The sequence below is a fragment of the Haliotis asinina genome, chromosome 7 (genome assembly GCF_037392515.1).
Source record: "Haliotis asinina isolate JCU_RB_2024 chromosome 7, JCU_Hal_asi_v2, whole genome shotgun sequence".
Taxonomy (NCBI): Eukaryota; Metazoa; Mollusca; class Gastropoda; order Lepetellida; family Haliotidae; genus Haliotis; species Haliotis asinina.
The window spans coordinates 24,255,092-24,269,400 of record NC_090286.1 but is presented as its reverse complement, the minus strand read 5'-3'; the positions used below and the strand labels follow the sequence as shown (position 1 = coordinate 24,269,400).

General features: G+C 37.3%; 2 protein-coding genes across 6 annotated transcripts in view; one reads left to right on the top strand and one right to left on the bottom strand.

The window, feature by feature from the left end:
• LOC137292234 (ADP-ribosylation factor GTPase-activating protein 1-like) overlaps positions 1-2,579 on the bottom strand; it is a 93,542-nt gene extending 90,963 nt beyond the window's left edge. For 3 of the 4 annotated variants that reach the window (XM_067823814.1, XM_067823815.1, XM_067823817.1), the window contains exon 1: positions 2,408-2,576. In XM_067823814.1, coding sequence (XP_067679915.1) covers positions 2,408-2,467 — 60 coding nt within the window. In that variant the 5' untranslated portion in view covers positions 2,468-2,576. Of the gene's footprint in view, positions 1-2,407 lie in introns of all 4 variants that reach the window. The other variant, XM_067823816.1, reaches the window with a different exon arrangement.
• Positions 2,580-2,738: 159 nt separating this feature from the next.
• Positions 2,739-14,309, top strand: part of LOC137292232 (transcription initiation factor TFIID subunit 2-like) — a 33,511-nt gene continuing 21,940 nt past the window's right edge. Inside the window, exons 1-15 of one of the 2 annotated variants that reach the window (XM_067823813.1) lie at positions 2,739-2,951; positions 3,758-3,810; positions 3,981-4,053; positions 4,709-4,799; positions 5,139-5,257; positions 5,610-5,751; positions 8,018-8,212; positions 8,505-8,607; positions 8,945-9,063; positions 9,867-9,980; positions 10,513-10,612; positions 11,150-11,347; positions 12,075-12,167; positions 13,079-13,140; positions 13,342-13,456. In XM_067823813.1, the coding sequence (XP_067679914.1) occupies positions 2,906-2,951; positions 3,758-3,810; positions 3,981-4,053; positions 4,709-4,799; positions 5,139-5,257; positions 5,610-5,751; positions 8,018-8,212; positions 8,505-8,607; positions 8,945-9,063; positions 9,867-9,980; positions 10,513-10,612; positions 11,150-11,347; positions 12,075-12,167; positions 13,079-13,140; positions 13,342-13,456 (1,623 nt within the window). In that variant the 5' untranslated portion in view covers positions 2,739-2,905. The remainder of the gene's footprint in view (positions 2,952-3,757; positions 3,811-3,980; positions 4,054-4,708; positions 4,800-5,138; positions 5,258-5,609; positions 5,752-8,017; positions 8,213-8,504; positions 8,608-8,944; positions 9,064-9,866; positions 9,981-10,512; positions 10,613-11,149; positions 11,348-12,074; positions 12,168-13,078; positions 13,141-13,341; positions 13,457-14,309) is intronic. The other variant, XM_067823812.1, reaches the window with a different exon arrangement.

The window sequence follows — 14,309 nt, the reverse complement described above, 5'->3', positions numbered from 1 at the left end:
GATGAAACTCCATTTTCTATCCTGGAAGCATGGTAGGGGGCGAACCATCCGATTTAGTATATACCACAGGCTTCCACAAAGCTCACTTCGCACACACTAACAACCAATTTAAGCACAAACTACGGAGTCTGGTGGAAATCTGTGCATAGTGACACCATCACCCAACCCCAAGGAACAATTGACGGCACCACAACAATTCGGCATGTATTTGGTGATGTCGAGAAATCAGCAAAATGACGAACGTCCTACACATTTTCTATACATATAACTGGAAACCGTTTCTTCTATGACATCACTGTAGGGCTCTGGCGACAGAGTTATGTAACCTGTCTGCGGTTTCGTTTGCGGGCGAGAGAGAAACAGACGACTTTTTAGCAACTTTTAAGTGCTTGGTATTAATTGACCGCAACTTTTTTTAAAAAGAAAATGGTGTTTCGTTCATGACTAACCAAAAGTCTTTCATATGCAGTGATAAAAAGAGTACCAAAAAATTGAGTTTAGTGGTCCTTTAAGACATATCATATCCTAGATCTTCACAGGTCCAAAGTCTTTGGATATCCCAGTGTTAATGGTTTTCAAATGATATAAGACAAAAAAGTCATTTTTATTTTGAATATCATTTTAAGTTTTGATTTTGCTAACCTTGAGTGATAACAGTATAATATCTATTTCACAAAAAAGTATTGTGTGTTTCCAACAAAAACAGCTTTTATAACATCGTATCAGCGAAACTGTAGCCACTTGTCACATCCGGGTACTTTGTATGTGTTTTCAACGATGAGCCATACTCCACACTGCCAGAGAGAGTGTTTTGATCACGTGGCTTCCTGTTTCATACATAACCTGTCACTAGCACATGACTGATCTTGTTGAATTTTGCTCACTATTTTTTGTTATACAGGCAATTCATTTTGAATCTGAAGTGGTATAAACGTTCGAGAGTGAATAATGCTAATGTTTATTTGCTCTTTACATAACTTAATTTCTTGATTTCAATTATCAGTAAAATGTCTCATGACAGTTTGTGCACTCCGATTGCGCATGTACTTCCTCGATATAGCACTAGAAATGCAATCGTCGAAATCACCAGAACGCCGAATTCAGCTCGCTTTGGGATATAACAATAAAATAATGAGAAAAAGACTGTTTCTCTCTGAAATAGAAACATAATGTTTCAAAATATGAACCATATATGTCTTTGTGAATGACATTTAGAAATGCCACACATAAAAGGGAGGATTTATGGTGGGTACGTAAACTCTTTACTTTAAGGAAGACAAAGTTTCAGAGCATATTCTAACTCCTTAATAAGCATGATCTGGTGAATACTAAATAATGTTGCATTCCTGATAATAAACAAAAACACATTTCTAAATTCTTGGGGTTTTTAACCCCACATATTCCAAAGCGAGATGAATTCGACGTTCTGGTGATTTCGACCATTGCATTGCTAACGCTATATCGAGGAAGTACATGCGCAATCAGAGTGCACAAAAGTCTCATCGGTAGGGTGGATGCCCAGTTCCTGTCGTGAGACGTTTTATTGACAATTGAAATCAAGAAATTAAGTTACGTAAAGAGCAAATAAACAACAATATTATTTACCCTCGATCGTTAATACCACTTCAGATGCAAAATCAATTTAAGGTATAACAAAAAATAGCGAGCAAAATACAAGATCAGTCGTCTGCTAGTGACAGGTTATGTATGAAACAGGAAGCCACATGATCAAAACACTCTCTGGCAGTGCGGAGGGAAAGGTATGGCTCACCGTCGAAAACACATACAAAAATACCCGGATGTGACAAGCGACTGCCGTTTCGCTGATACGATGTTATAAAAGCTGTTTTTATTGGAAACACACAATACTTTTTTGTGAAATAGATGAATATACCTTTATCACTCAAGGTTAGAAAAATCAAAACTTAAAATGATAATAAAGATAAAAATTACGTTTTTGTCTTATACCCTCGAAAACCCCTAACCCCTAAACCCCTGGGATATCTTAGTGGCATAACATTGCAACAATTAATGATGACCATATTTTTCATTTTTGTTTTACTTGTGTAACATAAAAACATATATTCTGAAACTACTATATTATTGGATTTTCCTCTAAATCTTAAATTTCTAAATCTGTCCTCAAACTCACGAAATCTCATACATTTGATTGTTGATGATGAGAAATGAAGTATGAAAATGAACGTTTTCGACATTGTACGAGGACATGTGTGTAGAAAAAGAGAATCAAAACACCCGACTTGATAAAAACTAACCAGACATATGTCACATCGGGGAAATCCCATATTGAAAGTTAGCAGGTGGCTGGTCCACAATGACATCACATGTGAGGACAGCCACTGACGTAAACAAATTTATTTTACCCAAGAAATCTACTACAACTTACGTTGTTGTCATCTTTCATCTTTAAATCCTTTAGAACCCGTCTAGTTCTTGGACTTGCCATATTTGTGTTAGTATGAAATCACAAATTTAATTGATTTCTACCAAATATCGCCCAAAGCGTAGAGTAAGTCAACTGGTGAGTTGTCAATCCGCCATCAATATACTAAAGTAAAGTGGTTTCTGTTTATTTCGTATAATTAGGAATATCGTGAAATGTGTCGTTGGAAAATCAATGAAATCGCAAGATAAAGAAATGTAAAACCTATAATTCTAAACAGTGGGATTTTAAGTGAATTGATCTTTAATTTCTGTTATACGGAACTACGTTTTCTAAATGGCGGTTATACTTAAAGATGGCGTCCTCGTGAAGTCAACAATGATTCGCACGCAGTCAATAAGGGAAACCCCTCTGATTGCATCTGTGTCATGTTGCATGCAATGGTTTACTATGAAGTCTGAAAACATTTATTTGCTTTAGTTGCGAGAAAAAGAGGATAAAATGAAGAAGGACACGAAAATTGATAATCACCGCCCATACAAAATATGTACGACTCGATATTTCTGAAATTAAATTTACGAGACATTTCTGTCTTGTCAGAACGACTACTCTTAGTAGGCTCTGAATTTGCTATGCGAAATTCCTAGTGAGATCAAGACTGTCATTCCAGTTAATGAATACCAAAACATGATAATAACAGCTCTAATAACGTTGATCTAAGAGTAAGACTAAGCCCGGTTTACGGGCTTGAGTAAATTTTGACTCGGTATCAGAATGCTGTGAGATTATATCTTGAAGCGAATCCATTTGGAGTATAATTATCATGTGACATGCAGCTGAGTTTTACCAATCATTTCTCTATGTCACTGAAGGATCAAACCATTACCTCATTATATTGCATAAATGCATAAAATATCGGTAGATATGAACTTGTTTCATTTTACACATTTTCTGTTTAACTGAAAATGTGTCTTAGAGTTTTCTAGCCATCATATTCATAATATTGCCACCATGAACAATCGCATGGGTTACCTCCCTTGCCTTTGCTGACAAAGCGTGCAGTGGTTTGAATGTTATGATAAGTTTTTGATTTGTCAATTCTATAGATTCTTTATGTTCACTTTCTAATGAAACCTCTCCATACTGATCCCACATGCATATGTTTTAGTCATTGTATCTTCGATCCATATAATACACAATTGATTATGGATAAAAATAAAACGATGGTGCAAAATCGCTTCGCTTTGTATATAATATGGAATAGCACATGGATGAAGAAATACCATATTTGGCATGAATTGACATGACAGTCAAATTGATACTACAAGCAATTCACTGTCCTTTCTGTTCCAGCCCATCAGACACTGTGTATCACTGCTATCAACTTTGAGAAACAATCCTTGATAGTGAGTGTTATATATTACCCTTGGTTACAAAGCAGTGTTATTATTAACTGAAAGTTTCAGTTGTTTGTTTTTCAAGAGATCAAAAGTGAAAGATAATAACTGAAAGGTTGTCACTGAAATCTGTCACTTCTATTTGTTAATACTTTAAATCAAGCTTGTTTTCATTACAGGGTTATGTGGAGCTGAGTCTTTACCCCCAGAAGCCAGACTTACGGAGGTTAAAAATTAACAGTAAGCAATGCAGTATCCTTTTGTTGTCTGATTTTGCAAATAAAACTCCTTTTCATCTGTGTTCACTGGTCTGTCATAACTCACTTTGTACAATAGACACAGGATCATGCTATTAACCCAGTTAGCTGATGGGTTGTGTGGTTCTTTAGGGAAGCTACTTGCATTGACAGATTTGGGTTTGTAATATTCAGGCTACAAAAGGGAATCGTTTCCCTTTCATATATAGTTTCCTCAATGTCCAATGTGTTTGACATCAGAAATTAAGGAAAATATGTGAGTGTCTATTGGGGACAGTTAAATTTAAAAAAAACCCATACTAACAGAAATTATTATTTTATTTTGTGAATGCTACTGATGAATGTTTAATCTACACATGGTTAAAGTTTTCATAAAAACGGTTTAATGCTATTAATTATAATTGTCATATTATGTCATATATATTTGTATTGATTTGTAAGTGGTTGTAATACTTTGCCTAAATCACTTACTATTGCAAAGTGTGAATTTGGCCAAGTTTTTACAGACGTCAACTACTAATAGAAAACATAGTAACCACTGTCTGTTTTAATTTGGACAGATGTATATAATCAGTGAGGTCAAGAAAGTCCAATTTAGAACAAGTTAATTACTGTAAATCATGACCAGTAAACTTCCTTAACAAGCGTAGGAATTTACCGAGTATGTATCAATGATACATGGGAAGCAGCTTTCCTCTACAATGACCCAACACTGGAGATCTGTCAAGGGGATGCTAAACAGTAGGTGTTGATATTCCATTACATCTTTTGAAAAGCTTTTTAACCATTGTTGATTTTACTTTGTAATTGAAAGTCATGTCACAATTCTGTGTTAAATTACAGTAAATTTATCATTTTGATATATGTTTATAATGAATAGGTTCTACGTATGTCTTTTCTGTTGAAAGTTTGTCATTTGCTTTGTTTGGCAAGTTTCTGTCATAAGAATCTGACTTTTAAAAGATGAAATCTGGACCAGATAAACCAGTGACCGATAACATCAAGAACATCCCTTGATGTTGAGTATGATGATGTGCAATTAAGGAGGACACCCACTGATCCATGAGAAAATATTTTCAGGAGGAACCTTGATTTTTTCCAAAACTGCCATCTGTCAGCCATGACAGCTGTAGAAGCAGACAATGCCAATGGAGAGGTGACAATCAGGCTGCCCCAGGAAGCCTTCCCTTTAATGGCAGGTTAGATATAATTTCTGAAATTCCTGAAATATCAGGCTGCCCCACGAAGCCTTACCTTTAATGGCAGGTTAAATATAATTTCTGAAATTCCTGAAATATTCCAAAAACATCTTTAGTTTTGCCATATTACTCATTTCATCAATTAATCATTATAATTTTGTGACATGTACGTTCTTCCTTCATATTATATATTGGGTATGAAATAATAAAACATTATTAACTTCTCCTGTGTTTGAGAAGTACTGGTATATCTGTTGCAGCTCAGAATACTGAACGAAACATGAACTGAAGTGAACAGACTGTGAAAGTGATGATTTTCATGATACAATGATGATTATTAATATCATTCCAGAAATGCGTGCCATAAGGATCTCCATTGAGTTTTCCCTTGACAACCCAAAAGGTGGTGTACATTTTGTTGTGCCCAACATTGAAGGTAGTCTTGCTGAGAGGGGAGCTCATATGTTCTCCTATGGCCATGAAAATTCATCAAGGTAATATATTCGGTTTCATGAATGAATAAATGCACAGCAGGTTAATTAACTATTCACAGACTGTAAAAAGTAGTATAAATATTTTGTTATTTTTGCATAAATTGACAAAACTTTGTATTGAAAACTTAAAGTTGCAATATCAAGGGTTCTTTGAAGCAAAGTGAATCAGGAAGTGACCAGTGTGCAGACTCTGGTGTTTTGAACAATCATTTTTATGGAGACTTTACAATTCTACATATCAGAGCGTGAATACATTTTTCATGGCTTACAGTTATTGTTAAACTAATGTAATGGCGTGTGCTAAACATTTATGGATTGGACATCTTCTGTGTGATGTCCTCTTTGTTATAGTTTGGACATATTCTGATGTCAGATCTAAAAACTTGACAGACAGTCAGACAGACAAGTTAATTCAGTAAGAGGTCACAGACCCATCATACAGTCATTTGCATATGGTGTTGATAATTAGTACTCATGCTGTTTTACAGGAACATTTCTAATACACTGAAGGATATAATGCAGAAACAATACTAACATCTTTTATCATGTGGTCATTACTTGTTTTCATAATGTTGAATAAAATTGGCATTTGGATGAAACAGTCAAAGATTTCTGAATATATCTTAACCTTAAATCAGAGGAAAGTTCACACTTAAGGAGTATATGAAATTCATCTTCAATAACACCTTCATTCATTTTACAAAATAAAATATAACCTATCATTGTAATTTACTTTATTGTACCTGTTTCAACTGCTAAATTAAAATTACCACATCTAAATTTTGACACTGCAGATCTGAGATGTAAAGGAATATCAGAATTTGAATATCTTTCCACATTTAAAAGTATCTTAAATTGGGAGCAATAAAAACATTTATTCTCCATACAGTGAAACATAACCGAGTACATAAAAATCATATATTGCACACATGTAATAAACCCTAAAACAAATTTCATTGGTCAGTTATCCGACCATGACCTCCATGACCCCTTTGGAATGTAGAACTACTTTTTTATTCATAACGTCTTGCTACAAATTTACTACGAATGTTCAGTCTCGCTACTACGAGAACAAACCAATGAAATGCTATCAAATACAAAATGCTACAAACAAACAATTCTTCACACACCATGTTTATTGATATGAGATTTCAAGGTAAAGAAGGTAAAAATAAACTCAGGTCAATAACGACAAGGGGAGCACATGCTAATGGCGACAAACAGCTAACTAATCACAGTGCCCACAAACATTTGATTCAGAAGTTGCAAGACAATAACGTAGCTCCAATTCAAATCATGCAAGGGTCTGGACATAAATTTGTACACAGTGTGAACAATTATTCATGTCTTTCTGATGCACAACACTAGGGAAGTGGGCAATCTGTTGTCTTCGACCGGAAATCAGCCTGCCATGTTTCCATGTGCACTTCTTCATTTCCGTCATCGGCAGTTTGTCCTAAATAAATCTAACATCCCAATGCATGTTGTACACAAACACAAGCAAAGCCTTGTTTAGGGATGTTGTTCACACTATCTTCGGAGTTCCAGCATACGGGTGGACATTCCTTATCAAAACTGACAAGTCTTTTACAGCAGTGAGTGAGACCGAGCAGTTACAAACTGTCGCTGTGTTGCTCGCTCTCCTCTCAGTGACTCTTCTGATGACGAATGACTTTCCCTTTAACAATGTTTCCAGTTATACAATTCTTACAGTTACTTAAGTTGACATTTTTTGCCTTCGTGCAATAGTAGCTAGTCAGTATGTCGCGCTCTTTACTTAATAGCATTACACAGGGAGTTTATGTCCACAGTGCCGTATCACTGTATTCTTACGTGTCCTTGACCTTTACGTCAAGCGACAAGAGCTGATTTCGTTTTATGTGGACTTAGTTGTTTAGAAATAAAAAGTTAGATGCAAATGGATAATAAAGAAATTAACACACTCGTGATAATTTGATATTGTTTTTACAAAACAATATGACACACTCGCAAGTGTATTAATCTCTATTTGAGAATCTTTCATTGAAGTGAACCAGCATAGTTTAAGATTATCTGAAAGTCTCTGCTTAAACAAAGATATGACATAAAAAACATTGCCAACATCCAACAAGTTGACCAAGTAGACAGAGCAGTATTTTATGGTTTTTTTTTGTAGTATGTTGCAACTGAACATTCAAATTAGCATGATGAAGGGGAGGTATCCATCTCGTCTATTTGCAAAGTTATCTCAAGTAAACACTTTTTACCAGAGAGGCTTCTTTGGCAGGCTGTGGTTCCCCTGTGTGGACACATTCTCAGAGCCATGTTCATGGAAGCTGGAGTTCACTGTTGACCGAGAGATGACCGCTGTTTCCTGTGGGGATCTGATTGAGGTCATCTACACACCGGACATGAAGAAGAAGACCTTTCATTACTACCTGTCAACACCAACCGCAGCCCCAAACATTGCCCTGGCTGTTGGGTAAGTGATTGTCTGGGATCTGTTGTAGTATAAGATCACAGTTTTTCTTGGATCCTCTGATTTTTGTACTTTGACTTTTCAAGTCCTTTATCTATTCTCAATCTTTCAAGAAAAAAACAATATGGACTGTTTAGTCCACTTCTAGCAGTATTCCAGTAATAACAGCGAGGGACATCAAAATGGGTACTGATTAGGGGATCGAGCCTGGGCTCTGTGTGACAAGCGAACACCTTAACCACTAGGCTTCCCCACTACCCCAACCTAGCTTATAAACTGGCTTTTTGTTTTGCAGACCTTTTGAGATCCTGGTTGATCCCAACATGCATGAAGTGACCCACTTCTGTTTGCCTCACCTGTCTTCTGTGCTGAAACACACCACAAGCTACTTACATGAGGTAAGTCCATCGTACTTAATATATCACAACAATCATAAAGATCCAGGTTAGAAATGATCTTCGAAAACCCAATCAATCAATCAGTCAGTCAGTCAGTCAGTCAGTCAGTCAGTCAGTCATTCAGTCAGTCAGTCAGTCAGTCAGTCAGTCAGTCACAAGGTGAATAAACTGGAAATCATCATTTGAAATATGACATAGTGATAAAAGAGACTGTACATCACCACATCTTTTTGAGTTTTATCTTTTTGCTGTTATTTTAGTCATGTGACAAGGGATGTCTACCCTTGTGACTACAAACTTCAAGATTGATTTCACCTGTAAATTCATTCTCTTTCAGTCATTTGAGTTCTATGAGGAGCTGCTGTCCAGTAGATATCCCTACTCTTGCTACAAGCAGGTGTTTGTGGATGAGAGTTATGTCGATGCCTCTTCTTATGCTACCATGACCATCTTCAGGTAATGAAAAGCTGACAGTTGGGCCTGTACACTGCTTTCTCAAAGCGAATGATACAATTCTATGATCTTTGCCACTGCCACATTTCTGCAACGACATTCTTCTGCATCAGTCAAACTTGGCTTCTGTGGAAATTTTAGCAAACAGCCGCATGAAGGTTTAAATGAAGTGAACTGTGAAGGTCTGGAGTAGAATAGGCCTTCAGCAACCCATGCTTGCCATAAAAGGCGATTATGCTTGTCGTAAGAGATGACTAACGGGATCGGGTGGTCATTCTCACTGACTTGGTTTACACATGTCATTGGTTTCCAGTTGCGCAGATTGATGCTCATGCTGTTGATCACTGGATTGTCTGGTCCAGACTCAATTATTTACAGACCACTGCCATGTAGCTGGAACATTGTTGAGTGCGACATAAAACTCAACTCATTCACTCACTTGAATGAAGATTTTGTATCTAGAGCTAAATGATATTCAAGAGTTCTTGAGACATCTCCTTACATTAACATTGGCAGTTCTGAAAATAGTTTCACTAAAAAGAGAGCCTGAGAATTAACTTACGACTTGCATGAAGTTCACAATAAGAGTAACAGATGGAGGATTTTTAATTTGGTCAAACCAAAACACAACACAGAGGGAGAGATTTGGGTAACTTGTGACATGTTTTTAGAAAGGGAGCCTTACTGTAAGTCACCATCCCTCTCTGCGGAGTCAGCATGTTGCAGATGGGGGTTTGTTGAGTAGTCGTTATGGTCACGCATGTTGTCTCAAGTTTTTTAAAAACTTTTTCCACATTTGTCGTCAGTGTTGATCTTCTTCATTCATCACGCATCATCGACCAGACCTTCATTACACGACGCCTCATGGCCACAGCAGTTGCAGAACAGTTCTTCGGTGCTTTCATCGCCATGCAGTCCTGGTAAGCTGTTGCCCATCTTCGGTCATGGTGTCCTTAATGATGGAAACACGACTTTAAGCCACATGTTGTCTTTTCATATTAGTTTTTGTCAAATACATACAATGGAGTTTATCAGAATCCTTATCTGAATTTCTGAGCACCAGGATGCAGTTTGACAGGGCTTTTTTAGCTGGTTTGTGCCTTTTCAAAGCTATGTCACCATGTAATGTATTCTGTCCAGTAAATATTGTTTCCACTTTTTATGGACTTGGATCATTATATAGGAAGACATATCTCAGTGGTCCTAAGTCATTTCACGTAAACACACTGATTGTTTGAATTTATGGGAACAAAATTACTACTGGGTCAGTAAGAATTGAACACGTTTTACACCAACTATAATCATCATGTATGTATTCTTTCTGTTGCCATTTCATAATCTATGTAGTAAGTGATGAGAAGTAATGGAAACACAAGTGGCAAACAAGGGAAGTAAGTGCTTTTAGTTCTATTCCTTGCCAAGATTTATATTCAGTGTTGGTTTGTCTTTCAGGAATGATGCATGGTTGCCCAAAGGAATGGCCAACTATCTTTCTAGTCTGTTCATCAAGAAGACATTTGGTAACAATGAACACAAGATGACCATTTACAAGGTCAGTGTCAAAACATCCCACATTACCCACGGTATTATATGTTTTTGAAACATACCCATCACCAGTTTGTCACCAGAGCTTCATTTCTATTTCTCTTATCTCCAACCTAGCATAGAAGTTACTGCTCTGAGCTTGAAATGTCTGAGAACAAATTTGGCTTGAACAAAGTTGACTGTTTATTTGCACTCTTTCGTTATATTAAGACAGTGTTATAAATGTTTAGTAATCAAGCAAATATATTTTCATAAGAACTGAGATGGTCCTTTTGCCCCTTTTTGCATTCATGAAATGAAAGGAGAGGGTTTATGTGGTGATTAGGGTTGTGTTATTTGATCAGATTCAGAATGAAGCTGGGTTTAAGGTCTTTACCCTGGAACATCAATAACTTGTGAAGGATTTACTTCAGATTATATTAAACTCACTAATTCAAGCTGATGACTTCTGTGTGGCTCTTGAAACAGAGGAATACAAATTAAACAGAAGAAATGATCAATCTTGACCTGCTGTTCCTACATACTAGGTGACTGTGTGTTGTAGCATCTGCAGGATGTGTGTGAGTATGAGAGTAGGGTGGGAGGTGTGGTGCTAGACCCCGTCGGCAAGGAGACCAACCAGCACTTCTCCATCAAGAGTCCCCATACTGTGTCCCCCAAGTACCTGGAGGTGTTTGTCAAGAAGGCCCTGCTGGTCATTCGTATGCTGGAGTTCAGACTGGGCTCTGAACTGCTTCTGCAGGTAACTATCATCTACACAGAAATGTCAGAGTCAATTGGTGTGTATGCTGAATGGTTCAGTGAGTATGGTTTAGGCTGCTTTTAGCAATATTGCAGCAATATCACAGAAATAAGCTTCACACATTGTACCCATGTGGGGAATCAAACCTGTGTGTTCAGCATGACAGACAGATGCTTGAAGCATTAGGCTATCCCATGGCCCCTGGCCGGTTCAGTCTCTAGTCTTAAGATGATAATCTCAAGATGATAACAGTTGACTGCAGTAGGATTTGGAAATTCCAGGATAGAGTGATTTTCTGTTAACAAAGGCTTCTTATTGTATGTTAGTTTAGATTGATTGGATTTACAGGCTCTTTGACTTGGTTTATTGTTTGTCATCTTACCTTGTCATTGTGGTGTCTAAATCATTCCATCAACCAGGGCAGCTGGGCAGCCTAGTGGTTAAAGCGTTCACTCATCTCGCCAAAAACCTGGTTCAATTCCCCACATGGATACAGTGTGTGAAGCCCAATACTGGTGTCCATCACCAAGATATTGCTGGAATATTGCTAAAAGCCATGTAAAACTAACTCTTTATATCAATAAATCAGCTACTGGTGTACATTGCCCAGATGGATAGGCCACAAGCGCAGCCATGATACAGCTGGAATGTGACTTAAACCACAGATTACCACAACCTCTGTGTCTTCCTTGTGTATTTTTGTGATTACTTTGAGATTGTGTTGCAGGTGTTGAACAAGCTTCAAGCTCTTGCCTTCACAGCCTCCCAGCAGAAGTTCTTTGCCAACACCTGGTCCAACATGCTGGTTTCCACATCATCAGTGAGTTTACCCCATTGCTTTTGATCTGAAATAGTCTTCTGTTTCTAGCTTAGTCATTGACAATAGTTTGAGGGACTTTCAGCTAGACTTTCAGTTAGAACTCCAGGTAAACTTCAACTTAGCACAACTATAGAGAGATGATTTCATTGATGACCTTTAACTGAAGGCTGATAATCATCTGTGTTGAAATTCCAATTGGGTAGATTGATGCTCATGCTGTTGATCCATGGATTGTTTGGTCCAGACTTGATTACTTACAGACTGATGACATATAGCTGGAATATTGTTGATTGCTGCATGAAATTGAACTAACTAACTAACTAACTCATTCACGCACGCACGCAAGCACGCACGCACGCACGCACGCACGCACGCACGCACGCACGCACGCACGCACGCACGCACGCACGCACGCACGCACGCACGCACGCACGCACGCACGCACGCACTCATACACTCACTCATACACTCACTCATCTATGTCAAGATAACCTGGAGTAAGACAATAAAGTGGTTGAGAATATGATTAAATCCAATCAAGCATCCATAATCCAGTACACAAATTAATCCTCTTGGCACTTTAGATAATCAGGAAGTTGTGATTGCATGTGGTGAATCAAACTCTCTAAGCCGGCATGGTTATGAGCAGTTCAGTCAAGGCCCCTTAATCCAATACACTCTTTTCAGGAAGCTACATATTCAGGAATTGATAGAGATAAAAAGATTGAGGGGTATAAATGGCAGCCATAATGGAAACTGATTGTCACTATGTAATCCTGCATCCTGTCTAAACAGGCAATTTATTTCATCCCGTTGGATGCCAGTTTAGACAGGTTACACTATATTTCATTGTTTCTCTTATTCTTTAATTAATTTTCTTATGTCTGGTTATCGTTTGTATCTTCTTCCAGTTTCTCAAGATCATCTACACAGTTACAGGAAAAGACATCCAGCCGTTTATCGACTTGTGGGTGTATCCTTGCTAATGATTGGTGCTATTTAGATATGAGGCTGATAGTCACTTTGTCATATACCAGTTCTTGAACATATGTTGTCTTGACAAACTGCAAAGGGACAGAATGGATGATGCATGTTCCTAGATTTTCAAAGGATTATGTTCTGTATTTGCACCTGCCATTTTGTAGCAGCCATGTTCTCCTTCACAAGACACCAGTTATCAGAGTGGTTGCGCCCATTTCTTCGGTAACTTTGTGTTCAATCGCAAGAGGAATGTTGTTGAGCTTGAGATAAAACAGGACCATAATGCCAAGGGTGCCCTGAAATATGTGGTAAGTAGTGGGACAGTAAACAAGCTATATGGAAATAAATACTATATCCCCAATGAATGTTGTTAACCGTAAACCCTTGTCAAGTTTTGAGTAAGTATGTCTAGAGTTTCAACAAGTCAGTTTTCTTCGCCTCAAGTACTCTTGAGATCAGGCACGACACGAGTACTTGAAATTCATACCTTTCAAGCATAGTATAAATGGCATGACACTACACATTACAGTTTAAGCATGAAATGGGTGCAGATTATACAAATTAACACTTACCTTATTCAGAATTGATATCATCATATGACTTAAATTTTCCATTGATAATGTCAAATCAAATTAATAAAAATCATTCACTTGATTATTCATATTGATTGGCTGCATAAAAAAGATTAAATGTTTCTCAGGCACTTTGTTTTTCAAAAGTGATGAGGGCAGTAAGACTTTTTAAAAATTGTTGATGGAAAAAAAGTGAAGTGGTAGGAACACATTTTTATTTTTTCCTCTCACAAATACAGCTTGGGAAGTTTAGTACATGTTAATGTTAATGAGTTGTAGATTCAGTGACACTCGTTCTTACAGACACTCATTGTTATTGTCGACAAATGGATGATTGGAACGCAGCCAAGTCAAAATTATTTTTTTCAAATGGCAATGAAAAATTGTTACGCGCTCAAATAAAAGTGATGTGCCGATGCCTGAGAAACATTTTACTTTTTTATCTACCTCTACCTAATCATTTTAAGAAGCAATGTATCATATCAGAGGTCACCGACCTCTCATGTTTAGTACATTGCAGACAATGAAAATGTAACCCAGTTAAAATTGTCTCCCCTTATCAAGTCCTGGAAAATGGACCTGAGTCCAG